At 64.1% G+C, this 26,264-nt stretch overlaps 2 protein-coding genes across 5 annotated transcripts; both read left to right on the top strand.

Annotated features, from left to right (window-relative positions):
- Positions 1–2,301: 2,301 nt before the first annotated feature.
- Positions 2,302–20,853, top strand: CCDC27 (coiled-coil domain containing 27; the record flags this gene model as incomplete). Its single annotated transcript, XM_080801747.1, has 16 exons — positions 2,302–2,459; positions 2,813–2,876; positions 5,220–5,355; positions 6,207–6,249; positions 6,790–6,979; positions 7,451–7,583; positions 8,653–8,763; positions 9,338–9,495; positions 12,018–12,197; positions 13,130–13,278; positions 13,541–13,971; positions 14,132–14,262; positions 16,247–16,324; positions 16,624–16,836; positions 19,295–19,399; positions 20,728–20,853. The coding sequence occupies 16 exons, from the start codon at positions 2,302–2,304 to the stop codon at positions 20,851–20,853; spliced, it is 2,406 nt and encodes an 801-aa protein (XP_080657873.1).
- A 964-nt stretch (positions 20,854–21,817) lies between these two features.
- SMIM1 (small integral membrane protein 1 (Vel blood group)) lies at positions 21,818–24,867 on the top strand. Of its 4 annotated transcripts, none has more exons than XM_080802086.1 (5): positions 21,818–21,914; positions 22,144–22,281; positions 23,802–23,920; positions 24,203–24,342; positions 24,426–24,867. In XM_080802086.1, the coding sequence occupies exons 3-4, from the start codon at positions 23,811–23,813 to the stop codon at positions 24,327–24,329; spliced, it is 237 nt and encodes a 78-aa protein (XP_080658212.1). In that variant the 5' UTR covers positions 21,818–21,914; positions 22,144–22,281; positions 23,802–23,810; the 3' UTR covers positions 24,330–24,342; positions 24,426–24,867. The 4 variants fall into 4 exon arrangements, with proteins under 4 accessions (XP_080658212.1, XP_080658210.1, XP_080658213.1 ...); XM_080802087.1 differs by having other exon boundaries at positions 21,837–21,896; XM_080802084.1 differs by having other exon boundaries at positions 24,203–24,867.
- The last annotated feature ends 1,397 nt before the right edge of the window (positions 24,868–26,264 follow it).

The raw sequence follows: 26,264 nt of genomic DNA, 5'->3' as shown, positions 1-26,264 counted from the left end.
AGGGGCGGGGCTCCGGGCGCGGGGCGGAGCCGGGGCCCTTCTAAGAAGGGATTGGTTCTGGGCGAGGGGCGGGACTATAGGCGGGGCCTGCGGGGTGGTCGGAGCGGGGCGGAGCCGGAGCGCCTGGGACAAGGGCTGGGTTCCGGGCGAGGGGCGGGGCCTCGGCGGGGTTAGGGGCTGGGCTCCGGCTGGGGGCGGGGAAAACAGCAGGTGACGGGACCGCGGCTGGAAACTAAGCGAGCCTCTGTCCAGGCCACGACCTCCGTGGACGCGCAGCGCCGGCCTTCGCGCCGCTGAGCACCGTCGTCTTAGCACGACGCCGGGCTCTGCTCAAGGACAGGCCGGTACCGGCTAAGCCGCGGCCCGCTCGGGATCCGGTACCGGCTAAGCCGCGGCCCGCTCGGGATCCGGTACCGGCTAAGCCGCGGCCCGCTCGGGATCCGGTACCGGCTAAGCGCGGCCCGCTCGGGATCCGGTACCGGCTAGGCCGCGGCCCGCTCGGGATCCGGTACCGGCTAAGCGCGGCCCGCTCGGGATCCGGTACCGGCTAGGCCGCGGCCCGCTCGGGATCCGGTACCGGCTAAGCGCGGCCCGCTCGGGATCCGGTACCGGCTAGGCCGCGGCCCGCTCGGGATCCGGTACCGGCTAAGCGCGGCCCGCTCGGGATCCGGTACCGGCTAGGCCGCGGCCCGCTCGGGATCCGGTACCGGCTAAGCGCGGCCCGCTCGGGATCCGGTACCGGCTAAGCGCGGCCCGCTCGGGATCCGGTACCGGCTAGGCCGCGGCCCGCTCGGGATCCGGTACCGGCTAAGCACGGCCCGCTCGGGATCCGGTACCGGCTAAGCCGCGGCCCGCTCGGGATCCGGTACCGGCTAAGCGCGGCCCGCTCGGATCTGGCCTCCTCGCTGGGACTCAGGAGGCCGTCCTGGGTCACGGCGGAGTCACAAGGAAGGTAAAGCCGATGTCCGCGGACGGACTGAGCTCTGCAGGGTCACACGTCGCCGCGCTGTCCCCAGCACCCACGCGGCGGCCCGGCCCGCCCTGACTGTTTCCGGAGGGAAGTATGGAAAGAAGCCGGAGCGCCCTCCGCGTTTATGGCGTTTCTCTTCCAGGTCCTCGAAGCCGGAAGCGGTGCCTCGTTCAGCCGCGCGGTTTTCAAGCACCTGTTGCGCCCTGGGCGGGTTTGCGGCACCCTGAGGCTGGGGAATCGGGCCTGTTAATTCCAGAGCTAGAGTTCAGGGATCCACCGGTGCAGGTGACACCCTGTCTCCTTACATCACGTGCCTGCCTTCCTGCCCGTCACCCAGCTACCCCATAACCCCGGCCCAGGGTTGAGTTGTGTCTCCCCAAAATTCACATGTTGAAGTCCTAACCGCAATACCCGTGAACGTGACCTTATTAGGAAGTAGGGTCATTGCAGATGGAATTGGTTGAGTTAAGATGAGGTTTACGGAAGTCGGGGGACCCCTCATCCAGGATGACTGGCGTCCTCATGCAAAGGGGAAGTTTGGACACAGAGGCACACGCGGGGAGGACGCCGTGCAAAGAAGAAGCCGGGGTGGGGAAGAGGCTCCTATGGCCGAGGGTCGTGGAACACCACCAGCAAACCCCCAGCAGCTAAGGGAGAGGCTGGGAACACGGTCTCCCTCACAGTCCTCAGAGGGAAACAGCTCTGCTGACATCTGACCTTGGGCTTCTGGAAGTGCCCGAGAACCACCGTGTGTCTTGTGAGCCCGGTCTGCCGTGCTATGTCTGATGGCCCCAGGAAACCAGGACAGTAGGAGTCACCCTTGGGGATTCTGGCTGTACCCCCAAAGCTCTTACCCTCTCCACCATGAGGGGTCCAGGTCCCAAGAACCCGGCCTCTGCTGCTCCTTTTTTTTTTTTTTTAAGGTTTTATTTATTCGACAGAGAGAGAGAGAGAGAGATCACAAGCAGACAGAGAGAGAGGGGAAGCAGGCTCCCCGCTGAGCAAAGAGCCCGATGCGGGGCTCGATCCCAGGACTCTGGGATCATGACCTGAGCCAAAAGCAGAGGCTTTAACCCACTGAGCCACCCAGGCGCCCCCCTCTGCTGCTCCTTGAGCAAACCAAGGTCACTCCCGGCCCCAGCTGATGAGCAGCTCTCAGCTAGCAATGTTCTTCTTCCTGATTTTCTGGGGCTGGACTCCTTGGCATCAGCTCTGGGCCCTGACATCGCCGTGAGAGTCCATCCTCTCCAGCCTGCCCACGGCATCTGCCGTTACCTCCCCCTTTGCCCCCGTGGGTCTCTCTCCTTTGGAGCCCTTTACCACGAGCCAAAATGCGTCTGTGTGTCTACTGCTACGCTTCTGTGTTCCCTCTGCTGGAACATAAGACCAAGGACAAGGCTACCATCTTTCCTTCCCAGTGCCCGGAAGAGGGTCAGGCCCGCAGGAGATGCTCCAGCCACACAGGGAGCGGTATGATTGCCTCCAACAGGTGCCGAGCGGGACCTTAGAACACACAGAATGTGGGCATTCAGCCTGTGACAACCTGGAGAGTTCTGGGCCCTTCCTGACCTGTCCTCATGCTGTCTTGTCGCCTCCCCATCTGCTAGAGAAGGAGGAAAGGTCAGAGGAGAAGAAAAGGATTCTTTGACACCTTTTAAAAAGTTATTCCTTAAATAAAATCATGGCACAATAGAAGTAACGCAAAATTGGCCGTTTTATGCATACAGCTCGGTGGCATCAGGACAGTCACGTTGTCGTGCCTTGTCCGTCTCCGGAACGCTTTTCATCTGATAAGACTGAAGCTCTACCCGCTCATCACTAACCCCCATTTCCCCCTCCCAGACCCCGGCACCTTCTCTGTCTCTGTGAGTTTCACACCTTCACACCTCACACCTTCTCCGTCTCTGTGAGTTTCACTGCTCTCGCCACTGCATCTGGGTGGACTCACAGTGTCTGTCCTCTCACGGCTGGCTGATTTCCCTTGGCATGAGGGCCGCAAGAGTCCTGCATGTTGTGGCGTGCTTCTGAATGCCCTTCCTTTTCAGGGCTTAGTAATATTCCATTCAGTGGCCATACTGTATTTTCCTGATCCATTCACCCACCAGTGGACCTTTGGGTCACTTCTTGCTTTTGGCAATTGTCAGCAATGCTGTTGTGACTATGGGTATGCAAATATCTTCTCTAACTTTTTAATCTGCAACCGGAGCGATTACGATTCTATTTGGAACTCTGCATTATCAAGGAGCCAATTGTTTTGTTCGTCTTCTCATATGATGTCTGGGTTGCAGGCCTCCTGAGAGAAGGGACCCAGCAGATGGGAGTTTTCACCCTCTCCCAGCTGGGAGCGCTGAGCCCGGCACGTGGGAGGCACACGTGTTTGTGAGGGGAAAGGAAGGACGAAAGGAAGCCTGTTCAAGGCTTGCATAGACCAGGAGAAGTCCAGCATGTTAAGCACGTCGCTGGTGTTTCGTACTTTATTGGTGGGGTTTTGGTATGAATCTGTAAAGTGAGATGGTTTACCGCTGCCTCATGTGAAAATGTCTCCACGGTTCCTCAATAAATTGGAGGGTCATGTGTAGGCGAAGTCGACTTGGCATGGATGAGTTACATTTCCGGAGGCCCCTCGGAGGGACCGGCAGCCTCTCTCTCCGGAGGCCGAACAGGTGTGAGAGCCGTGGACAGCTGCCAGGGGTCAGAGGTTGGCTTTGTGCAACACCGGGGCCCCTGTGCCCTGCCCCGGGGTACCCAGTGCCAGGGCGGAGAGAAAGCCCGCAGAGCTGGGCCGCGAGGAGCTTCTCCGAGGTCTGGAGAAGGGGAATCAGCATTTTCACAAGCCCCCCCACCCCCAGGCAAGTCCCGCGCAGGGCACAGTCTGAGAAGCTGCCCTCAGTCCATGTATACTCCAGGCTCAGGCGCACTGAGCGCCCGGGACCAGGGAGGGGCCTCAGCTCCTGCAGGATTCCGCCCCTCCTGCCTGAAAGTTCAGGCACTCCCGGCCCGAGCCCACCCGATTCAGGACTCACCTTCAGGGTACCTCCCAAAGGGAGCTTTGCAGGGTCCTCCTCACCCTGCTCCCCTCCAAGACTACGGGACGCCCCTCTTACGGGTACGCGTGGCCTCGAGGCCCATCTCCCCCTGGGCACTTTGCACGCCTCGCTAGGTCCACGAGCCCAGCCCTGGGGCATGTCTCCAGTCACAGGAACAGCCGTGCGGCTCCCACGAATGCCGACGTTCAGGGCCGGCACGGGGAGGCTATACCAGCTTCCCAAGCTCTCACAGTTCGGGAGGCCAGAAGTTCAAAGTCTCGGTGTCAGCAGGGTCGTGCTGCTGGGAAACCTACAGGGGAGGCAGGGCCCTTCCTTGCCCGCCCCTACTTCTGCAGCAGTCCTTGACGAATCGGCCCTTGCTCCGGTCCTCCACCGCCCACCCCCGCGAGACTTCTCCCTCCGTGAGTGTCTGCGTCAGCCTCCCCTTTTTGTAAGGACACCGGCCGTCTGTCGGACTGGGACCCACCCTAATGACCTCCATGATGACCCTATTTCCAAGTAAGGCCACATGCTGAGGTCCCGGGGTTAGGACTTCAATATACCTTTTCGGGGTGGTGGGGAGAGGTTATGATGCCATCCCTCGGGGTGGGCCTGCGCCTCCCCCGCCTTTGTCACGCTGCGTGCCAGGTGGTCTGCTTTGGGGGTCAGATGTGAGCAGAAGTGAGGGCCTCACTTCTAGGCCAAAGCACTGCTAGCCAGGGGCCCTCAGAGCTCCCTCCTCCTGCCTCCGGGACGCAGATCCAGACGCTGGTCAGGAGGTGGCTCCTCGTCAGCCTGGGTCCCTGACCGACTGTGGCTGGCACAGACTGTCCTTGACCGTCTCCCAGCTGGGAGCGCTGAGCCCGCCACATGGGAGGCACTTGTCAGGCCTCTCTGAGGCCTCCTTTCGCCGGGGCCACCCTCCTGGCCTCCCCCACCCGCCTCCACTCTTGCCAAGCCCGGCTCCAGCAAGAACCTTAGACCTGTTTCCAGAGAGTCCCTGGAGCCCTGACAGTGACCAAATGCCTCTTGCGCGCCCCCCAGTGCCAGGCCCTCCATCTGAGCGCCAACCTGTCCTGAGTGAGACTCCCCCACCCTTGCTGTGCCCTCTGAGCAATCTCCACCCGCGACCTCTCCTCTCCCGCGGCTCCTGAGCTGAAGCCCCCCCCCCGCCCCCGCCCACCGTATTCAGCGTTGAGTTTCAGTCTCTCTCCCTGCTGCAGTCCTGGAACAGCCTTCCCTGTGAGGACAGGCCACGTGGTCAAGAGAAGCCTGGGTCACAGCGCCACACGGGCCGTCTGGTGGCCTCCGTGGTACCCTTGGGGCCTCGGGCAGTGCCTGGCGCCTGGCAGACGCTCCGTAAGGGAGAACTCAGTGAGGAACCAAAGGCGTCGAAACAACAGGAAGAAAGGCAAAGGCAGCAGGAATTTGCTTTATGGCCTCCGTGGGATCCAGATGGCCGACGACGCACACGGGTGAAGCCGGAGCCGGCACGATCCGTTTCCGCCAGTCGTCCCCATTGTTCGCAGCCTCAACCACCGGGTGCTCCGGTCCCCCGGACAGGCGACGAGGTGATGCGGAAGGAGGGGTAGGACCGCAGCAGTGAGCGCAGTCGGCACGGGGGCTCTACTGACCGGGTGCCCCTACACCTCTCTCTCTCTCTCTGTTTCCCAAGTAAAGCCGCACAGCGACTCTAGGAGACAGGTACCATCTGCACCCCCATTGCAGAGACGAGCAAGCTGGCGCAGAGGGATGGGGGGACTAGACAGGGACGCGCAGGTCCTAATACATCGGCGCTGGGGTCTGACCTCCAGCCGCCGGGCTCCAGCCGCCTTCCGACCTCCCTGCCCCGGATCCCATCATCACCGAATGTGCTTTCACACCCTAGATGGGCTGGGCTTCATGTGTGAATGTGTGCACAGGGGAGATGTTTGCACAGATGTGCGTGTGCACCGTACATGTGAGGACAATGGCGGGCAGATGCCTGGAGCCACGTCTACACAGAGTACCAGGCGCATTTCACCGCGGGCTAGCAAATTCACAGATGTTTGGCAGGACACAGTGGGTTGCACAGGTGCTGTTGTCAAGGACTCCGCAGTGTCGGGGTGCAGAAGGTCAGACTGAGGGTTGAGGACAGTGGTGCCCATGCCAGGGGTCTTCCCCGGGAGCCCAGGGGGCCACCTCAATCCTCACTCAACCCCTTGTTCCAGGTGGTGACAACCGAGCCCAGCTTTGGGACAAGGGGAAGTGCAGGTGAGGGAGCGGGCTGGCTGCTGGGCACAGGTGGGGACAGATGTAGAGGGAGTGAATGTAAAGTAATCTCGCAGGGAGATTACTGCAAGGGAAAGGTGACAGAGTTGAGCGGTGACAGTTGCATCGGGGATACAGGTGGAGAAACAAGGGGGAGAAGTACTTAGAAGACAAAGTCCCAAGACGTGGACGGCTGACCCCGAGAGGAGCCAGTGGTGCAGGTGTGGGCTGCGCACTGCCCCAGAGGGAAGCAGCCCCTCACACGCTTGACAGGCTGAGATACACAGTTCTTCCCAGTGAAGACAGGTCCCAGCAAATTAAGACGGATGACCCGCTTGGTTGCTATGGAGACATCTGTGATGCCATACGCACTCCCAGGATCCTATAGGACATAGAGCTTCCGAAGTTGGTCGTGTCCAGGGCTGTGCCCGGCAGCAGGTCCACGCTCAAGCCCCTGCTCCCCTCGACACCTTGCTCTAGGCAGAGAGGTACACAGGGGCTGTCCGTGCAAGGCATCCCCCTGTCCTCCCGCCCTGTCCCAAGGATGTTGCCAGTCGGTGGAGCCAGCCCGCCCGAGAAGCAGAGCATGGTGCCCAACCTGATGGAGAAGGGCCTGATGCTTCTCCAGTGCATGGCCAGCCGGGACAACCTGGTCCCGGAATGGAAACTCCGCCAGAGACAGCAGTCCCTCAGCAAGTCGGCTCAGGCCATCAGCCGCTTCTACAGGAAGAAGGTGCGGGGTTTGGGAAGGGGGACAGCCGGGCCACGGCACAGCTAATGCGGGGCTGGCTTGATTCTCCTCCTTGACGGGAGACCTCAGGGCCTGGGCGCCTGCCACAGTTTTCCGAGTAGGCTTTGATGATGGACGAAGACGGGCTGATTCCGGCCACGCAAAGGACTGCCAGCCCGGAAGCCTGGGGGAGAAGGTGGCCTTCCGCCCTAAGCCTTCGGGGGTGGGGGGCTCAAAAAAGAGCAAAGCAGGGGGAAGAGAGGAGAAGGAAGAGAAAGAGCAGCTGGCAGGCTCCCGAATCCACCGTGGGGCTCGGGGAGACAAGAGAGTCCCCGGCAGGCCCCAGATGGGTGCCAGTGGTTTCTCCAGTGGGAGCATGTGCCTGTCCTGAAGTCCGAGGTTCCCGGGGATGGGGGCAGATGGCTGTGGTTGGTGCACGTGGCTTCCAGGGTCTTGCTGTCCCCGCTCCAGCAGGGCGAGTACAAGCAGGCCCCCAGCCCTGAGGACACCAGCTTCACGGCCAAACTGGATGAGCTGAGAAAGGCATTTCTCGAGCGCCCTGGCTGCCCTCAGTTCAGCACCAAGGCCACGTCCATGTCTCATTACGGTGAGAGCCACCCACGAGGGGGGCCCCCGCGTGGAAACGACCTCCCTCTCAGGAGGAGTGGGATGACCTTCCCGACCCTCATCAACCAGAGCGGTGGCCAGTGGTGGGAACTCACTGTGCGTGCAGAAGCACCAGCTGGAGCACGCCCACGGCCGGCGGCAGGGGTTGGGGAGGGAAAGCCTCTTGCTTTTCTCTCGTCTCATTCACCAGACTCAGTAGGATTGGGGGCAGGGGAGAGGGAGGAACTTCAAAATTCTAGAAGCTGCAGGAAAGAGGTCATGAGGCCAAAGATAGGAACAAACCCTGGTAAGGAGCCCAGCCACCGTCTGGTGTGACCTCACGTCATTCTGACCTGGGAGAGCAGGAGGCTTTGAGAGAGCAGCCAGGCACTCAGAGGTCACAGGGGACAATGGCCAGGCTGGGCAGTGCCCCACGCCTCCCAGTTCCTGGGCCTGCACTGGTCCACGTCCCCACACATGGCCTTGTCCTCAGGGACAGGGACATGGAGGCTTAGCGCCTGTGGCTAATGATGGGGGCCTTGTTCATGTCAGAAGCAGGAGCCCTGACCCATGCAGGCCCTGAGCGCCCCTTTCTCAGGACTGGAACTTCCGAGAGCAGCCAGTATTCCCGGTCCATGAATTCCAGCAGCGTTGGGATGGGCCGAGGGGCCACATTGCGTCCTACGTGCTGTCCACGGTGCCCCCGCCACTGGCGTGATTCCTGATGGCTGAGGAGAGATGGGGTCTGCCCCTCTGGGTAGAAGGGACTTTTGGAGACTTTGAGGCCGAGCCATCTTTCAGAAGGGAACTCGGGTCCTTCCAGGAGGACCACCAGTTTGCAGAGATTAAGTTGCACCTGGGCTGTTCCTGGTGGGCACACAAGTGGCAGGTGGGAGGACAGAGCTGTGGTTCCACTTAATCGCAGGGTTCAATCCCATACATCCACTGAGAAAAGTCACCTTTAATCCCACTTGAAGTTTAAAAAGAAAGGAAATCGTCATCCCTGCCTGGGAGTTCTTGGGAAGATGTGGCCTTAGCTGTCGTCATCGGGTGTTTCTAACCCTCTGCAGGCTTGTCTACCTCTGCCCAGGTGGCCGAGGAGTTGTACACGGGCTCTGATTCCTGGAAGGTGACCCAGGACCCGTCCTGCAGCCAGCGGGCCTCGGACACGAAGGTGGATGGTGAGGGCAGAGCCTGCTGCCACCGGAATGAGCATGGCCGTGGGGTCCTTTCCTTGGCACACCAGCTCTGAGGCCTCTGCCTGCACCTGCCAGGGACGCTGCTCCCCCCAGGCTCCCTGATCATGCCCCCATGGGACTCCCTTCCCAGGACCCCCTGCCCGACCCTACGGCCCTTACAGAGGATGCATCCCTCCTAGAGTGGAACGCGCTGCTCCCACACACAAATGGGCTTGCTTCGGTCTATCCAAATATGATCTCCGCACACAGAGGTCTCCACCGTCTGAATGCGAGGAAACCCCACACAAATGTCCAGGCCATGAGCGTGACCCCTGGTGTCCTGGCTTCCACCCTCTGGGGGGCTCCAAGGGCCGCTTTGACCATCTCCCTCCATTTCTCCAACACACGCAGGGCGGATGGGGAGGGACGGACGAAGGCGGCCAGCAGGAGGAGGCGCGGAGGAGCCCGGCTGGGCAGTGGAGGGTTTCCGTGCGGGGTCTTGCGAGGAGGACACCCCGAGGAAGGCCCCAGGGCAGCTCAGCCCGCGAAGAGTCTGAGGCCCGCGGCTTCTCCACAGGGCACCTCCTTCCCTTTAGTAAGAGTGCCTGTGAGTTCAACTACTTGCGGAAGAGGAGCGAGTCCCAGACCATGAGCCCAGTGCCCAGCAGCCCTGTCCTGGCGCGGAGTTACCCGAAGCGGCGGCTACCCTGGTACATCTCGGTCATCCACGAGAAGGTACGGCCGCGGGCGCGGAGCCCTGAGCAGCAGCGCGACCCTAGCGCCCCAGCTGCGTGTCCGGCTTGAGAGGAGGCCCGGCCAGACCTCTCGTTCGGGTGTCTGCTTAGCTGTCCAAGCAGGTCCCCAGACGCGGCCGAAAAGGACCCCCAGGACCCTCGTTAGGCTCCCATGACTCGGCTCTTTCCCAGACCTTCTGGCCTTGTGGCGGGCCGAGCCGGCGGGGTCTTGTCCCCACTGGCGAGGGGGCACCACACGTCTCATGACGTCAGCCATCCACACCTTTGACCCACCGTTACCACTGAAGAGGATATATTCTTCTTTTCTCTTTTTTTTTTTAAAGATTTATTTACTTATTTATTTGACAGACAGAGATCACAAGTAGGCAGGGAGGCAGGCAGAGAGAGGAGGAAGCAGGCTCCCTGTGGAGCAGAGAGCCCCATGCGGGGCTCGATCCCAGGACCCTGAGATCATGACCTGAGCCGAAGGCAGAGGCTTAACCCACTGAGCCACCCAGGCGCCCGAGGATATATTCTTGAAAGCAGTAATAATCGGCTCGGCGAGCAAAGGCCCGCCTGCGAGTTCACCGGCTGTGATGTCACACTCGGCGTCACTGATTCTGACAGCCCAGCCTGCCGGTCCCCTGTCATTCCCTCGTTGGCCTTCGGTGTAGAGTCACTGTGGCCTTAAAACGAACAATCAGGATGTGGGGAGGCGTCTTCTCTTTCCTGCTTTGTTCTCTGGAAGGGTCTGCGTGAGGGGAGGCATCCGGCCGAAGGCCCGAGCGCAGGGAGAGCCCCATGGGGCGGGGCTGCCGACTCGGATTCGCTTCCTTGAAAGAGACTCGGGCTTCCTTCTCCCTCCGGTCTCAGGGTAGATAAGCCCTGGTTTTCCAGGGACGTGTCTGTTTCGTGTAAACTTTCAGATTTATTCGCCCGAGCCTGGGCCCGAAGGTCTCTTCATACCCCGTCCCGGCTGCAGCAGGGAGGGGAGGGAGCCTCTTTTCCATTCCCCACGGCGCTGACTGGGGCCTTGTCTCTCCCCGTTCTTCGAATGGCGGTTTGAGGGCTGCTGAGGCTTTCGTGACAGGTGTGCAAGTGAGCGCCGCACAGCGTGGGGCCGCTGGTGGGTGCGCGACGCCCTGGCCTGGCTCCACGGGCCTTCGTGTCACCTTTACTCCCGACACTCTGCATTTTCTGACAGACGTCGCCGTTTCAGAAGTGCCCGTATCCTGTGACTGCTTTCGGGAAAGCCTGAGGGTAGAGTGAAGCAGAGACACGCAGGTCTATGCGGACCGAAGTTCTTTGCAAACCGCGGGAAGGAGAACGCTCCCGCGTGGGAAATGGCCACGGGAGGGGCTTCAGGCTTGGCCACCTCCAGGAGCTTGGAAGCTGTCCTTAGGGTTCTCTTTCTCTCGTCTCCAGCTGGTCTGAGCTGGCAGAGGTAGCATGTCTCCCCTGGAGGCAAGACAGCCACGTGCAGTGACACGCTGGGACGATGTCCACTCAGCGGCCCCAGGGGACACGAGCGTTCCCTTTCCAGCAGCCGCTGTCTGCTGCAAGACAGGTGCATGGGTCTGGATCACCATGGCCCCGGGGGAAGGAGTGTGCTTTCTGCCAAGCTATTTTAGCTTAGTCGTGTGCATAATTCTGTGCACCCGTGAGATCCCCGTGGTCCGGCCACACCTGCCCCCTTCCCCTCTCCCGCCTCCTTCTGGGTCCTCTGAGCTCCCATCCTTGTTGCTCCCTTCCTCCCGCCGTAGCCCGCAGCTCTCTCCTGGGTCCCCCCGGTGGATGCCCAGGCGCTGTTTCCTTGCCTGCCCTGGCCCACGCATGGGCGGCTGTGAGTCTGTCCTGTCCGCAGCTCAGCCTCACCGCACAAGTCTCAATACTTGGTGGTGATATCTTGAACTTGTGGAGCTGAATCTCGATAATGCCCATTAGCATTCTGTTGAGACATGTTCTCACTTCCTCTGTGCCTTCTGGTTCTTTGATGCACGGGCCTCACAGGAGCCTGGCACTTCAATCCCAAATATTTGGAGGAGTTCCGAGTTCCTTTCCTTTCCCTCCTGGGGCTGTGTGGGGTCCACCGCTGGCCCCAGGGTCTTCCTTTTCTGTGCTCTCTGTTCAAAGCGCCGATGGCTAGTCCTTGTCTCCAAACACGTCGCACCCCGTCTCCACCGCTGAGATTATGAGATTGGAAGGGGGAGGGGCAGAGGGTCTGGCTCCCTGACCCGCCCCAGGGGGTGGCTCTCGGTGGGTGCTGCTGGCTCGGTGCGGGGCCGTGCGGAAGAGCGGTGTCCCCCGCTGCGACTGGGGGCTGGCCAGGCCCAGGCCTGAAAGGGAGGCGGCTCGAGCCTCTCCCGGTGAGGATTTGGGTCCTGCTGGTGGACAGGAGTGGCTGGGATGTCAGGGTCTGCTCTTTGTGGGCTCGGAGATGTGGCTGTGCTGGTGCCCAGAGAGGGCGGGGGGCCGGGGGGAGCCTGTGCGGCATCCAGGGGCTGCCCACACTTTTGTGCCCAGGATCACTGCCTGCTGTCGCTGGGGGAGGAGGTGAAGCGCCTGTCCGAGATGGAGCTGCGGCTGCGGAAGAAAGATGAGGAGGTCCTGGCCCTCCAGGAGGAGAGGGAGGCCTTGAAGAGACAGCTGAAGTGCCTCCTGAAAAGCAAAGACCAGGAGACATTTGTGTGCCAGTGCGTGAAGGTGAGCAGGGGCCGAGCCGCGGGCTCTGCTCCCAATTGTCCGAAGCTCCTGGTGGCCGCAGGCCCCTGGCTAAGGCCCCATCATCCCGGAAGGTTGCCACGTCCTTGTGGGAGCTCAGAGCCCTGTGCTGGGCTGCCAGCTTGCTCTCACACCTGGGACAGGTCATGTCGCTCTCTGGGCTCAGTTTCCTTTCCTGTAAGATGAGGGCCGGCCCCTCTGAGATCCTGGAGGTCGAAAGGCCCCCAGCAGCTGAAGTCTCCAGCCCTGGCTTAGCCATGGTCCCCGGGGGCATGGTGGCCCGAATTCACCCCATCTGTTCCGGCTGCCGGATGCTCAGGGTCCTTGCCTATAAAGCAGGGAGAGGGGAGCTGCCCCTCCCCAGGTCTGGGCAGAGGACTGAATGAGGCAGGTCCTGGGATGGGGGTGGGGGGCAGTCAGTCACCTGGTCTTTCTAAAACCTGATTTCCTTCATACCTGGGGATACACCCTGGCCTTAGGCCAGGGGCACACATGAGGTGGTGTGGGGCCTCAGGTCATCACATAATGCCCAAGATGCCACCCGAGAAAGCTGCCACACACATGGATGGCATCATATCAGCGGGGGGGGGGGGGCAGCAGGCGTTTGAAGAGGCCTGGGAGCATCGGCTTGCCTTCACCGTTCCCCGGCCTCCGGGGGCTGTTAGAGAGGCGTGAGCCCACACTGGGCCTGCAGGAACACGCAGCGGGGGCATGGCGGGCTGGGCCTCCACTCTTGGAACAAAGCAGGGGTGCCCATTGCTGCAAGGCCGTTCCCTGGGGCTGATCCAGGGGAGCCAGAAGCCACACTGTTCCCAGGGCTGCCCCTTGGCTGGTCACCGTCCCCCCAGGGGGGCCCGTCTGTAGACAGAGGAAGACACCGGGTCCCCGGTGGGGAGGCTACTGTCTCCTTGCAGAAGGACAGGTCTCAGCATGTGCCTGGAGGGTGCACTTTGGAGCGCCGGGGCTCACGCGGACTCTTCCGGGCCCCTGCGCCAAAGCCCGCTGGGAGGCTGAGCACCCTGGAGACCCTCTTCCGAGACGACGAGTCGCTGCAGCGCTGGAGGCAGGTGCGGGCCGGCCAGACCCTGAGCGGGCAGGGGGGCCCCGGGCTACCTGTCCGGGGCTGCCGGGCAATGCTGGTGTGCTCCCTGCAGCTCCGAACGTCGGCCCTCGACCGCGCCTGCGGGGACCAGGTGCAGGGTGGCAGGGCAGCTCCCAGAAAAGGGACTCCAGCCCTCCTGCCCCAGGGGGTCGGGCAGCGGTGGTCTCCAGAGACTGTCGCGGCAGCGGGCGGTGTTCCCCCTCGCCCCTGCACTCCTGCCCAGGACCCCCTCCCTCTCCCGGCGTCAGGAGGAGTGTGCCCTGATCTGCCGAGGCAAGGACCTGGACAACGTCGGCGGCCAAGAGGAAGAGGCTGCAGGCGCGGAGGCCGAGGCGGCGGAGGACGAGGAAGGGAAGGGCCCAGCAGGCAGGAAGGGGGCTGCACCCAAGAAGGGGGGTGAGGAGCAGGAGCAGCTGGAGGAGGAGGAGGAGGAGGAGAAGGAGGTGGTGGAGGAGGAGGAGGAGGAGGAGCTGGAGCTGGAGGAGGAGAAGGAGGAGGAGGAGGAGGAGGAGGACCAGTGCAGGCGGAGCTCCCGCTCCCTGGAGGAGGCTTTTGAGCAGGAGCTGATAGCCCAGCTGCAGGGGTACGAGCAGGTGATCCAGGAGTTCCAGGCAGACCTGGAGATCACCAGGACCAGATACTCACTTGCAACAGGTGGGGCGCTGGGGGCCCAGGGGCCCCCGGAGGGAGGGAGGCCCAGGGGACTGAGGGACACAGGCAGGAGGCAGCTGCCATCAGCCTGGGGCCTCGGAGCCCGTCTGTCTCAGCTTCCCAGCCCCCGCCCTCTCTCTCCTCCTTCCCACGCCTCATGCAGGGACCATCGCATCTTTACAACGCCAAGTGGATTTCCAGGAAGCCCAACTGCAGACGTTGAGCACGGAGAACGAGACCCTGCGGAAGGAGCTCCGGGAGCGGAAGGAACAGTTACAAGCCATGTCCAACAAGGTGGCCGTGCCCCTGTCATGCAGCGGGCACCAGCAGCCCCACCCATCCCCGCCATCCTGAGCCTGTCCTGGGTCACACACGCCCCCTGGCCCTGCACTGCCTGCTGGCCCACACTGTCCTCCCTGGCCTGCGTGGCTCCTGGCCACCTCACCAGCATCCCCGCATGCTCAGGTCCCAGGGTTAAGCACATGCCGGTCCCCCGAGCCCCGCCCTTGCTAAGCGTTTTGTTATTCATGAGCACAGCCTAAAGGATGAAATAATCTCGCAGGTTTGTCATACAACAGGGGCGTGTCCCATCCTGGCCCCTCTCGTGTGCCCATCCCCTGGGTTGACTGCTCTCAATTCTTCTTTAGGAATCACTTTGCAGGTCTCCAGATGGCATGCTTCTAACGTCCATCCTGGAATTTTCTCCATCCTTGCATTATCTAGTGCTTCCCTCCCCCCCCCCCGCCCCCGCCTGGGGCCCCCAGCACAAGGAGGTCAGCCTCCCGCCAGTGCCATCCCACCAAGATGGGGTGCTCGGGGTATGGTTGTCAGCAGCTCATGCCCATCTGGGACTCAAATACAGGTTTTGCCGAACAGGATTAAGGTTTCTTTTTTTTTCCTGATCTACTCCTGTGTTTTCACTGGAGCGCATCCTGCAGTAGTCTTCTGACGAAAGAATGATTATGTGTAAATTTGGGGGGCACATATTTTGCTAATGTCCTTATTGTACACATCAGTAGAATTTGGTGGGATACCAAACCACAGCTGGGAGAGCACTTTGCATCTGCAGTGAAGGCACTGCCCGTGGGCCCACACAGCAGGGGCTCCTGGGGGAAGCCCTGCACATTCCCAACTCTCGCTTGCCTGGGATCGCAGTTTGGGTCCGCTGCTGCCTCTATGGAAAAACGCCGGGCTCTGTCTTTGTCCCAGGCGTGCTGAAACTCCGCTCTGGAAGTTTACGTTGTTTATTTTGTTTTTTCTTCCCTCTGTCTTGTTTCTTGAGCCCTCCTCCCGGAGCCCCCAGACCCCTGCACCTCCTCCTCTCGCTGTCTGCTCCCTCCTGCTCCCCACCTCCGGGTCATCTGCTCTACTGCCCATGTGCCCGGCGCTTTGCCCAGTCAACTCCTGTGCTCTGCTTTTGCCCACGGATGGCTTCTGAGCTCTCCCCTGTCCTCTGAACGTCCTTTCTTCTTTCATTTCACGATTCAGTGTCTTGTCTATCCCTTACGGAACACTCACGATAGCTGGGCTCAACTTCCCCAACCTTTGTAATCCCCTGCTAGTGCCCTGCGTCCCTGTCTTGGTGTCTGTCATTCCTGAGAGAGCCTCACTCGTGCCAGAGCTGACTGGGGTCTCTGAGCACGTGGTAGTAAGTTTGTGCTTCACACGCATGGGCACGTGTGGGCATTTCAGCCGAGCGTTTGAAGGTCATCTTGTTAGTTCTTCTGGGAACCTGGAAATTTCTTGCCTAGAATGAGAAGGCCTAGCTACTGGTGTTCTGGGAGCCAAGACGGGAAGACAGCAGGGGCATCCACATTTGGCACCCACATCCCCCCTCTGGAGCCTGGGGGGTCCACCCTCCCCTGAGCCTGGCACCTCCCCAGCCAGAGACCCTCTGCTGGGCCCGCGACATCCAGCCTCCTGACAGGTGACCATGGCGCAGGCTCCCGGCCGTTTGAGGGCAGGGACCGGTCTGCAGCTCTCCGTTTCTGGAAAAGTACCCACCAGTCCTCCCCACATTAGGCTCCAGATCCAGAAGAACCGGGATTTCTGAGATTTAGGGACCGGAAGAGTGAGCTGGGCTTGTTTTCGACTCCCGCCCCTGCCGGCTGAGGATCTGGCCTTCCAGGCCCGGCTCTCCTGCTCCCCACGTGTTTGCGCCTCGGCAGAAATCCCGCCGCTTTCACCGGACTGAGGCTCAGGGAGAAAAGCTGGACGCGACTGTCCCGTCTGTCCTCTTGCGCCCAAGTCCCCTGACCAACCCCCGTCTGCCTTCCAGTTCTCCAACCTCAGGGAAGACAAGAAGCTCAAAGAGATGACGGGCATCATCGAGAAGGACAACCTTCTTCTCCGCCAGGTGACCGCCAGGTGACCGCCCGGTGTGGTTGAACAGCCGGGTCACTGTTCGGGCCGCAGCCCTGACGGCGCCCGCAAGGCGAGCAGAAAGCCCTTGGCAGTGAGTCGGGCCCCCAGCTGACGCAGCACCCGGGCCGGAATCCCGCAGCCCCTCCGCCGTCGCCGGCTCCAGACCCGCCTGGGGCTCCGTGGGCGTCTGAGCGCCCGCTGCCTTGCGCGAGAAGGGCGGGCGGGGACGCGGGCGACCCGTTTGGGCCTTGGGGCCAACTCCCTCGCCCCCCCGCCCCCGGATCCCTGCAGCAAGTGGCGGAGCTGCAGAGCCGACTGGGCCAGCAGGAGCGCGCCGTCGCGGAGTACGACGCCAAGGTCAGCCAGCTGCAGGCGCAGGTGAGCCGGAACCAGAACCACCTGCAGAGACGGGAGTGGCTGCGGGAGGAGGCGCTGAGCAGGAACGAACTGATTCAGCAGGCGGAGCAGCAGGCGCGCGTGGCCCTGGAGAGCGCCCAGTCGCGGGTAGGCCCCGCCCCGCCGCGCCCCGCCGCGCCCCGCCCCGCCCCACCGCGACCCGCCCCGCCGCGCCCCGCCCCGCCCCCGACCCGCCGCGCCCCGCCGCGCCCGACCCGCCCCCGACCCGCCGCGCCCCGCCGCGCCCCGCCCCGCCCCACCGCGACCCGCCCCGCCGCGCCCCGCCCCGCCCCCGACCCGCCGCGCCCCGCCGCGCCCGACCCGCCCCCGACCCGCCGCGCCCCGCCGCGCCCCGCCCCGCCCCGCCGCGCCCCGCCGCGCCGCGACCCGACCCGCCCCGCCCCGCCCCGCCCCGCCCCGCCGCGCCCCGCCCCGCCCCGCCCCACCGCGACCCGCCGCGACCCGCCCCACCGCGCCGCGCCCCGCCCTCGCCCCGCCGCGCCCCGCCCCCGCCCCGCCGCCACCCGCCGCGCCCCGCCGCGCCCCGACCCGCCCCCGACCCGCCGCGCCCCGCCGCGCCCCGCCCCGCCCCACCGCGACCCGCCGCGCCCCGCCCCACCGCGACCCGCCGAGACCCGCCCCGCCCAGCGGGAGGCCGCCGCGCACCGGGTGGGCGGGGCCGTGCGCGGGGAGGGCGGGGCCTCGGCGCGCTGCTCCTCCTCGCCCCGCCCCGCGCCGGGGAGGCGCTCCGGGAGTGCTGGCCGACAGCGCGAAGGGGTGCAGGGGCTCGCCCAGCTTGCGGGGTGGTGGGAGGGGCCCCGAGGCCGGGCGGACCGCGCCTGGCTTGCGCCGTGAGGGGCACGAGGGTTGGGGTAGCCGGCCTGGAAGGAGCGCTCCGGGCCGGGCGCGGGGGACGGCGCCGTCTGTTTGTCGTCCTCGAGGAGCGCGCGTGGGTCCGGCGCGGCTCCAGGCCGCTCCGGGAAGCTTCCCGACCCGCCGGACGGTGCTGGGAAGCCGGTGTTCGTAGCGTCCTCGCTGCTCACACAAGAGCCTGCGGCCGGAGGGGCGAGGAACCGCCCAGCCCCCTCGAGCTGCGCGGGGGTGCAGCTGGGGTGCGGAGAGCCCCACCCGGTGTCGCAGCCCCCATGCTGCAGGCCAGCAGAGGCAGAGAGAGGCGCAGGGCCCTCGGGCCGGAAGGAAATCAGCCAAGAGCCGACCCGATCCAGAATCCAAAAACCAGAAAAGAGAAAGTCCTGTGCCTCGAGGTTTTCGAAGGGACACCTCCCCCTCCAGTGCCTGCTGTGGCGGGGCGTGATTGCCCCCACTCCCGCAGGGGCCAGCCTCCCGGTGGGTAGCCCGGCAGCATCACCCAGGGCCCCCTCGCTCTCCTAAAACTGTTTGGGATCATCCAGTGGTCCCCCCGCTAGAGTGTGGGTGAGGCGTGGTGGCCCCGTCTGGTTCTCTCTGTGAGTTTGGTAGTGCCTGGAATGCCGTGTTGAGAAAGTTTATGGGGGCAGGTCTGGGGTCTGCAGGGAGTGGTGCCAAGCCGTGACCCGTGAATAACGCCTGAGACAGCCCAGGCTGTAGGGCACTGTGGCTGGACACCCAGGTGACCGTCACCCCTGCCCAGCAGGAGTCACCTCCCAGTACAGGGGGCGAGGCCCCCATTCCCTCAGTAACCCCCACACCCCATAGGGAAGGGCTCAGAGCTAGCCTCAATCCACGTTGGAAAGAAAGGAAGCCCCCTCCCCACTCAAGGTCCAGGGACTCCTAACACGCCCTCTGTCACTTCAAGCTGTCCCGGGGCAAAGTGGACCAGCCTTCAGCCCTATGGAGGCAGGGCAGGCTCTCTGGAGGCTGGTTCCCACGTGGCACTTCTGCACCGTCATAGCTTCTGTTCACAAGGAACTTGGGGGACCCGTCTGAGTGCTTCTGGGGTACAGATTAGAGGAGGTGGGCTGGGACAGGGCACTCACACAATGATGCTGGCGGCAGCAAGACTAGACAGCCTCAGCTCCGTCCTAGTTACCGCCTGGTTACCGCCCGGCTCCTGGCTGGTTAATGCAAACAGTGTTCCTTCACTGACCCCAAGCACAAACTGCCTCACCCTCCTGAGAGCAGGAGGAAGGGCTGGCAGGACAGTGGGAGGACAACGGGAGGGACGGAGGGCCTGGTGTTCCCTTCGGTGCTAATAGTGAGGGGCTCATCCGCCTGCAGGGTGTTCCCAGGGGGCATCACAGAGTCTCCCCCCGGGGGGCAGGAAGGGCCGGGCCAGTGCCCTTGGGGACGGGATGGCCTGGGGACGCTTTGGAGACCTTGTACTGTTTTTTTCTTTTTTTGTACAGGTTTACTTCTTCAATTAAAAAAAAAAAAAAGGTAGAAAGTCTCAAAGACTGAGTGCCCAGCCGCCCTGGGTCTGGGTTTCGATCGGGCACCTTCTAGCTCACAGGCGGACCTGCTGCCTCTCCAAACACTTCAGTTCCTAAAGCGGTGGAAAGGGAGGACAGATCGACTGTCTGGAAAGCTTCCCTCAGGGGTGGGCGTGACTCGCTCCCTCTGCCCACAGCTTGAGAGGCTGAGAAACAAGATCATCCAGGCCACCTTCAGCACCTCCGGGGCCAAGTCCTTTGCTACTGAGATCTCTGACAATGACATTCTAGAAGCTTTGCAGGTATCCCCGGCACTGGGCTGCCTCCTGGTCCCCGAGGCTGTCTCCAGGGTGCCCCTTGCTGATCTGCGGCTGGAGACTGAGGGGACCCTCATTCTTGTCCTGGCTGTGTCACCATTCACTGTGTACCCCGGGATCATCCTTGCTCTCTGCTCGGGGAGAGGGGACCAGATCCCCCTCTGGTGAGGCTAGGGTGCTCTCAGCATTCGGATCCGGGGTGCAGTGGGGACGGGGCCAAGCTGCTGAGGTCTTGGAGATTCTCCAGCAGCAGGAGCACCCCCCCCCCAGCTTCTGTCCTCTTTGGGGGGTGCTTCTTAGGACCTCAGCAGGACCCGGGCATGGTCCCCCTCCCTGGCCTTGGTTCAGGCTGTCATCTCACTGACCCCAAGCACAGGCGGGAGGGGGGTACGGAGAAACAGTGCAGGCTTTGGGGCTGGCAGGAGCGAGCCCCCCACCTCCGTGGGCCTTGGATGACAAGCTGTGGGCTGCCTCTTGGGTTCACTGAGCCCTCGAGCCGCCCTCCGCACATGGGAGAGAGCTCGTCCACCTTCTGGGCATGGCGTGGGGGGTGGGGATCTGGGAGAAGAGCCCCTGACTGTCATGTGCTCTGTGCAGGGCCCTATGGATTCTCATTAGGGGCCGCTTCTGTCCCCATGCTCCAAGCCTCCCATGGCACAGCCCTTTGCTTCAGCAGGTGCCTGTGACCTTCCAGCACCCACATTTCCCTGAGCCCTGATTTCCTTCCTCTATGTCATGGGGTGGGGCCCTGTAGGGTAGCAACAGCCTGGTGGGGGGGACCTGCAAGAGGACCTGAGGAGAGGTCTCTGCCACCCGGGTCCTGTTGCTTGGTGTGGAGAGAGGGAAGGAGCGAGGGACGGGAGGAGTCATCAGGAGCCCCCAGTAGCCAGGAAAGAAGCCCTTTCCTCTGCTGGACACCAAACAGTGATGTGCCAAAGCAGGAGAGGTGAGGGAGGGGGCCGGCCATCTCCCTGCGCGCGGGACAGACTCGATGGCCTCTGAGCTCTCTTGGTCTGGGCGGCTCGACATTCTTAGAGGACATAAGTGGAGCTAGCGCTGCTTCAGGGGAGAGGGGACTCTCGCCCGCCTGTGGCAGGCATCTCTTCCCAATTCCGAATTCTGTGGCTTCATCTCGGAGGTGGGCTCAGCCCTGGTGGGGGTGTTTCCAGCCCAGAAGTTAGCAAATGCTACAGACCAGAGCTCTCTCCCCTGGAGAACAGAGCCACGGTCCGTGCACACCACTGCTGCGGACCGGCCGCCCTCATGGGGGGAGAGGCAGGGTCCCCGCAGCCTCGGCCTCGTCTCTGTTACAGAGGATCCTCTCTGAGAGAGCCGACTACTACAATCAGCTCAAACAGAAGGGCGTCAGAGTGCCCCCCCTGCAGCAGACGGAGGCCCTGTCCTCCCTGAACAAGTCCAAGAAGACCACCTCCAAGTAGGTGCAGCTGGGGGCCCAGACGCCGCCTGCCCACCCAGCAGAGGCCCGGACCGGCTCAGGGCCACCACTGTGTGGCCCGGCCTTTTCGCTTTAGAATTAAACTCTGTCCTTGGCCATGGACTCGGCTCTTCCTTCTCTGCAGACTCATGGGGGCTTGGGGGACAACCACACCGGCCCCCCCTTCCTGGGGAGACCCCCACACTGAGCCAGGGCCCACCCCGAGACCCCAGGCTTGGGAGGCCCGGTGCCCATCCGCTCCTTCCCTCCCCCTGCGGCACAAACCCATGAGGTGGGGCGCGGCTTGGACCGGTTTGGACGACGGTGGCGGCCGTCTTCTACTCCTGTTCCCGTCACTGCTGCGGGAGTGAAAGCTCCAGGAGGCCACGCACCCTGATCTGCGCGTTCGCCCGGTCTGCGTCCCGCACCTCGCAGGTTCGCGGCCCCGCGACGCGCTGAACGCAGGCACCCGAGCCTGGCGGCTGTCTTGCCCCCCACCTCCACGCGCCTGTGCACGCAGCCGGCCTTTCCCGCTTCGCGCTCGCCGCGGGCCCAGGGCGGGAGCGCGAGGAACAGCGGGGACCCCCGCGCAGGCTCCCCGGGGGCGCCCCGGCTGGGCCCTCGCCGGTCGGGGCAGAGCCCGGAGGCTCCAGGGCCCGCGCGGTCTGGGGGTGGCCCCGGCCCCCTCATCTCTGGGACCCCCGAGGGCCCTGCTGCCCGGGCAGCCCCCTCCCCTGCAGACCCCAGCCCACCGGCCCCCCCCCTCTGCCGACCCCTCGCCCCCGCGGCACCCTCTCCCTCGCGGCCCCCGCTCCCCCGCAGCCCCGTCTCTCCCCTGCAGCCCCGGCAGCCTCTCCCGCCCGCAGCACGCACGCCCTCCGGCGGCGGCCTCCGAACCCCTGGGGCCTGGGGTGGGCGCCCGGGCGCGGGCTTCGCCCCCGCCCCGCCCCGCGCCCGGCCGCCCCGCCCCCAGGCCCCGCCCCTCCCGCCGGGACACGTCCGCGCGGCGCCGAGGGCGGTGGGACGCGCGTCGGGGGCGGCTTGGTGGTGAGGCTGGCGGAGGAGGTGGGCCTCCGTGCGAGCGGCCGCGGGGGTCCCGGAGCTGCGGGGTGGGCGGCGGGGGGGCTCGTAGCGCTGACCCGGGCGGGCGGCCACGTGCGGGAAATGTCCGCCGGCTCCTGCTGGCCGCGCGGGGACACCCCAGCGCCCGCTTCCCGCCCCGCTGCTCGCTGCTCGCAGGGCCGCTCCCCTTCACCTTTTCTTCATTTTGTTTCTGTTTTTTTTTTTTTTTGAGGCCTCGGGGATCCGCTGCACGTCGGACCTTGACCTGCGGCCTGGGAGGAGGCGGGCGAGATCGACTGGCCGCGCTCTGACCGCCTGACCGCCTTCCTGGGCGCCGGAGTCCGGGCCCCCACGCCAGGACTCTCCCTTCGTAAGCTGTGGGCGCCTCGGGGTGCTTTGGGGGCGAAGGGGTCTGAGTATGCGGTGGTGGCCGCAGAGGATCCCCGCTCTGGGCACCTCCCCAGCTTCCGGCGGCTCCGTCCAGCCGAGGTGGCCTCAGAGCCACCACCTAGTCTCCGCCGGGCGGGAATGCTTTCCCCTGCCCGCCGCAGGAGCCCAGGCGTGAGCAGGTGGGGTTCACTCTTCTCAAGAAGCCCAAGGGTGGGTGACGGCTGGTGTTGCAGGGGTATCTGGGTTGCAGTGTGGCTGCTGCAGCTCCGGCCACCGTGCGAGGGCAGGAGGAAAGTGGCTGCTATTTTTTTGGTCAAAGTGAGAAACCGTGAGCTCCGCTCCACTCCAGCCCTTTGCGGGCCTCCCGGTGACGTGGGAAAGCAAGCGCCAAAGTATTAAGCTTGTCTTAGCCCCCGGCTGTCATTTGGGTGACACATTGCTGCTGGGACAGAATGGGGACTCTGCCCACGGGCGGCAGGAGGGGACGTCAGGTAGGCAGCCCCAGAGTCCGCCCGGAGCCCCTTTCCCAGACACACCTGGGGAAGCGCAGCCCACACTGTGCAGACCCGCGGCCTCCCTTGGGCCTGAGAACAGCCACTGATCTGAGTGGCTGCGGCAAAGCAGGTGCCCCGACCTGAGACGACCAGAGAGGCAGGTCTTGTGGCTCCGAGACAAGCTCCCTTCCCTCCTTCCGCTGGCCTGGGATGGGGGAAGGGTGGACGCAGAGGCGCTTCGGGAGGGTGAGTTTCTGGGTTAGCCTCTTGCCATTCCTGGGCCTGCTGTGCCTTTAAGCCTCTCTCCGGGGTTCCTTGGAAGGGGGGTCCCTGGCAGAGAGACCCCTGCATCTCCAGCTCGTGCACTCCCAGCAGGCCTGGGGACCCCACAGGCTCTGGCTTTTCCTGTAGGCGGTGTGGGGGGAGGGGCTGCCACTGGGACCGGCTGGAGGACACAGGACACAGCTGCCCACGCTCTGGCGTCCCGGGAAGGGTCTAGCCCATACCAGCCACCGCCCCGTCCCGTGCCTTCCCAGCCCCTGGAGAAGCTACGGGGCCTTATCAGTCAGGAATGCGGAGGGAAGGAAGGCAATGATGAGGTCAAGGACCCATGGTTTCGGCCAGGGTGGCCTCAGCTATGCCAGAGCGCCCTCTCCTCCCCCTCTGGACTGGGCTGGGTGGGGACAGCCTCTCACATTCCTGAGGGAAGGGTTTGCAGCCTCCCGGGGTTGGAATTCTGCCTTGGCCTCCTCCCATGTGACCCTGAGCAAGTGGCCGGACCACTTGGCGTCCTGGTCCCCTGGGAAGCCAGGTGAGAAGATGGGGGAGGGGGGAGCCAGCCCACAACCCCCCCAGGCAGACCCTGGCCTTCACTGCAGCCCCACACAGAGCCCCGGCCACTGCGCTCACCGGGGCCATGGGTTACGGGGAGTCGGGGGCCCGCACACCTGCCTTGGTCTCTGTGCCCGTGAGTGCCTCGGCCCACCTCCTGCCCCTCTTTCCGTAGCCCTGCAGCATGCAGCCCCAGGAGAGTGGCGTCCAGTACAGCAGGTGGGATGACCGCAGCCGGGACGAGGTCCACGTGGTGGCCGGGTCCAGTGCAGAGGTGGCCTGGAGCTGGGAGCGGTGAGGGCCCGCACGCCTGCAGGAGGAGCCTCCACCTCCTCGTCCCTCCTGGCGGCTTCTGTGCTGCAGGGCGCCTCACCCCAGCCCGGGCAGTCCCCGCCAACCTGGGCCCTGCACCTCCGCGTGCGACTTCCCTCGCTGGGGTCCCTCCTGTGTCCTGAGTCGGCAGAGTGCACAGGCCACCCTCCTTCGGGGTCCCCCTGCTCCAGGGCCCTCTCCCTTCCAGCCTAGCCCCCCAGTCCACTCAGGGACGGGCTCATGTGTGGGCGCTTCTCTCCCTAGGATCTCCCGGAAGCTGTGCTCGGGCAAGCTGGGCATCGCCATGAAGGTGCTGGGCGGAGTGGCCGTCTTCTGGGCCATCTTCACCATCGGCTATCTCACCGGTTACTACGTGCACAAGTGCAAATGAGGCTGCCCAGCACGTACGCTCGGGGCTGGCTGCCCGTGTGTGGGGACGTGGGCTTGGACAGACCCCTGTACACCAGCATCCCCTTTGTGTACACAGAACCCCATACATGCAGTCCTCGTGTACGGAAGACTCTTCTCTCTGGACAGACGCCCCCCGCCCCCCCCCACCGTGCGGTGGTCACTGGCCAGCACAGGTGTACATGCCTGGTGGCACGTGGCTAGCCCGGGACACGCGTGGCTGGGAGAGGGGCCCGCTGGAGCTGGGACTGCAGGACACGCCCCCACGGCCCCTGCAGGGAGAGGTCCTCCCTGGGTGGGCCTCTGCCCGCCCTCCCAGGGCCAAGAACCCAACCTGGAAGTTGATCTTGGGGGGTGGGGGGGGAGTGGAGCCTTTGCCTTGTCTGGGACCCACCACCAGTCTTCCCTGCTGTGAACTGGGGCGTCCCCCTTGAGGGAGCGGATCCAGTGGGAAGGCACTTCCCCCGCCGGGCCCCGTGGGAGCCCATGTGCCGAGGCAGCCATTAAAAGTCTGTTGGATGAAGGATGGGTGAGGGCCTCTTCCACCGGGCCCCAGGCGCCTGCCTGGCGCGAGGCCAGCTAGAGGGCACTCGGACGACAGTGGGAAGCTTGTGGGAAGGGCCTGTCCTTCCTCCCACTTGGCTCTGGGCCTTGGAATGTGTCTTTGCCTGGCTGGGCCTTGGCGTGGGACGTGAGCCCCCGGGGGCAGGCCCGAGGACTGGCCGCTGGTGGGACCTGTTCCTGCCTCACCTGACTGGCCTAGGCCAAGGCCTCGGCTCAGGGCTCAGTCCTGTCCCCTGTCTTGTTCCCAGTGGGTGCCCTCTGGGCCCTCTGTTCACCCCGACCTACTGACTATACGCTTCCGTCTCAGGCCCCATAAACCTTTGCCAGAAACACCTTAGCAGAATGCTTCCCAGACAGCTGAGGGCAGGAGATGCCGGACAGTCACTGTCCTCTTGGGGCCCGAGACTGGAGGTCACACGGCAGACCTGGGTGTCAGGGGCCAAGCTGGCAGGGGCAGAGACCCCTTAAGACTGGCCTGCCTGTTAGGGACGGCTGCACCACACCAGTGGTCCCTGGCTCTGCCCACAGGAGGGAAGGGTGCCTGGTGGGCCCAGCCTGGGTTGGGGTCTCCAAGCAGTGATGGGGGCTGGCTGTGGGGTAGGGAAGCTGGTTAAGGGGCAGGGGGGTCATCCAGCCAGCCCTAGTCTCTGGGCCTCAGCACCCGTCTCCGAGACCCGTTTCCCAGCCCTGTTGGGCCACATTCGAGGACTGAGGGGTGCCAGCTGGCCGGCATGTACCCAGCCTTACCCTGGAGCCACCGCTGGGGGGGGCACTGTTGGGGGGGGCACGGCTGGGCGGCACAGCCTCCATGGGCTCTAGGACGCTGGCAGTTTCCCTGGAAGTGCAGGGGTTGGGTCTCCCCAAGACTGGGTGCGGCCTCTGCCAAGAGCCTGGCCAGGGTGCTGGACAGAAGAGGAGGGCCCCTGGCAGCTGCCTGCCCAGCACTTCTAAGGTCACTCTACTCCCACCCCCCCGCCCCCTTCCAAAACGCCCAGCAGCCTCAGGCAGAGCGCAGTGAGTGTGTGGGACAGGTCAGACTAGAGGGGCTGGGGGCAGGGCCCGAGCACAGCAAAGAGCCGGGACAGAGCAGGTGGGGGCAGGAAGCACATGTGGTCCACATTCAAGGGGCACCATGGGGAACCAGTCCCGGGACGGTGCCCTCAGCCCCTCCAGCTCAGCCCAGCACCACCCAGTGATCCCCGTGGGTCCTCCCTGGCTTGGGGGGGGCCACTGCATGGGCTACAGCTGATGACAAAAGCCATCAAGACCCAGCCTTCATGCTCATGCACCCCGAGGCCCAGCAGGTGTCTGGACAGAGCAGGGTGCACCCACGGCTCCCTGGTGCATGCGTGTC

Source organism: Martes martes, assembly GCF_963455335.1.
Source record: "Martes martes genome assembly, chromosome: 4".
Lineage (NCBI taxonomy): Eukaryota > Metazoa > Chordata > Mammalia > Carnivora > Mustelidae > Martes > Martes martes.
Note: the sequence above shows the minus strand (reverse complement) of the source record. Positions and strands in the feature narration are given on the sequence as shown.

Bases quoted from the DNA above. Each gene is read 5' to 3' on its own strand.
- SMIM1 (XM_080802086.1), top strand. From the start codon at position 23,811: ATGCAGCCCCAGGAGAGTGGCGTCCAGTACAGCAGGTGGGATGACCGC. The intron at 23,921-24,202 runs GTGAGGGCCCGC...TTCTCTCCCTAG, and splicing joins GTGGCCTGGAGCTGGGAGCG to GATCTCCCGGAAGCTGTGCT.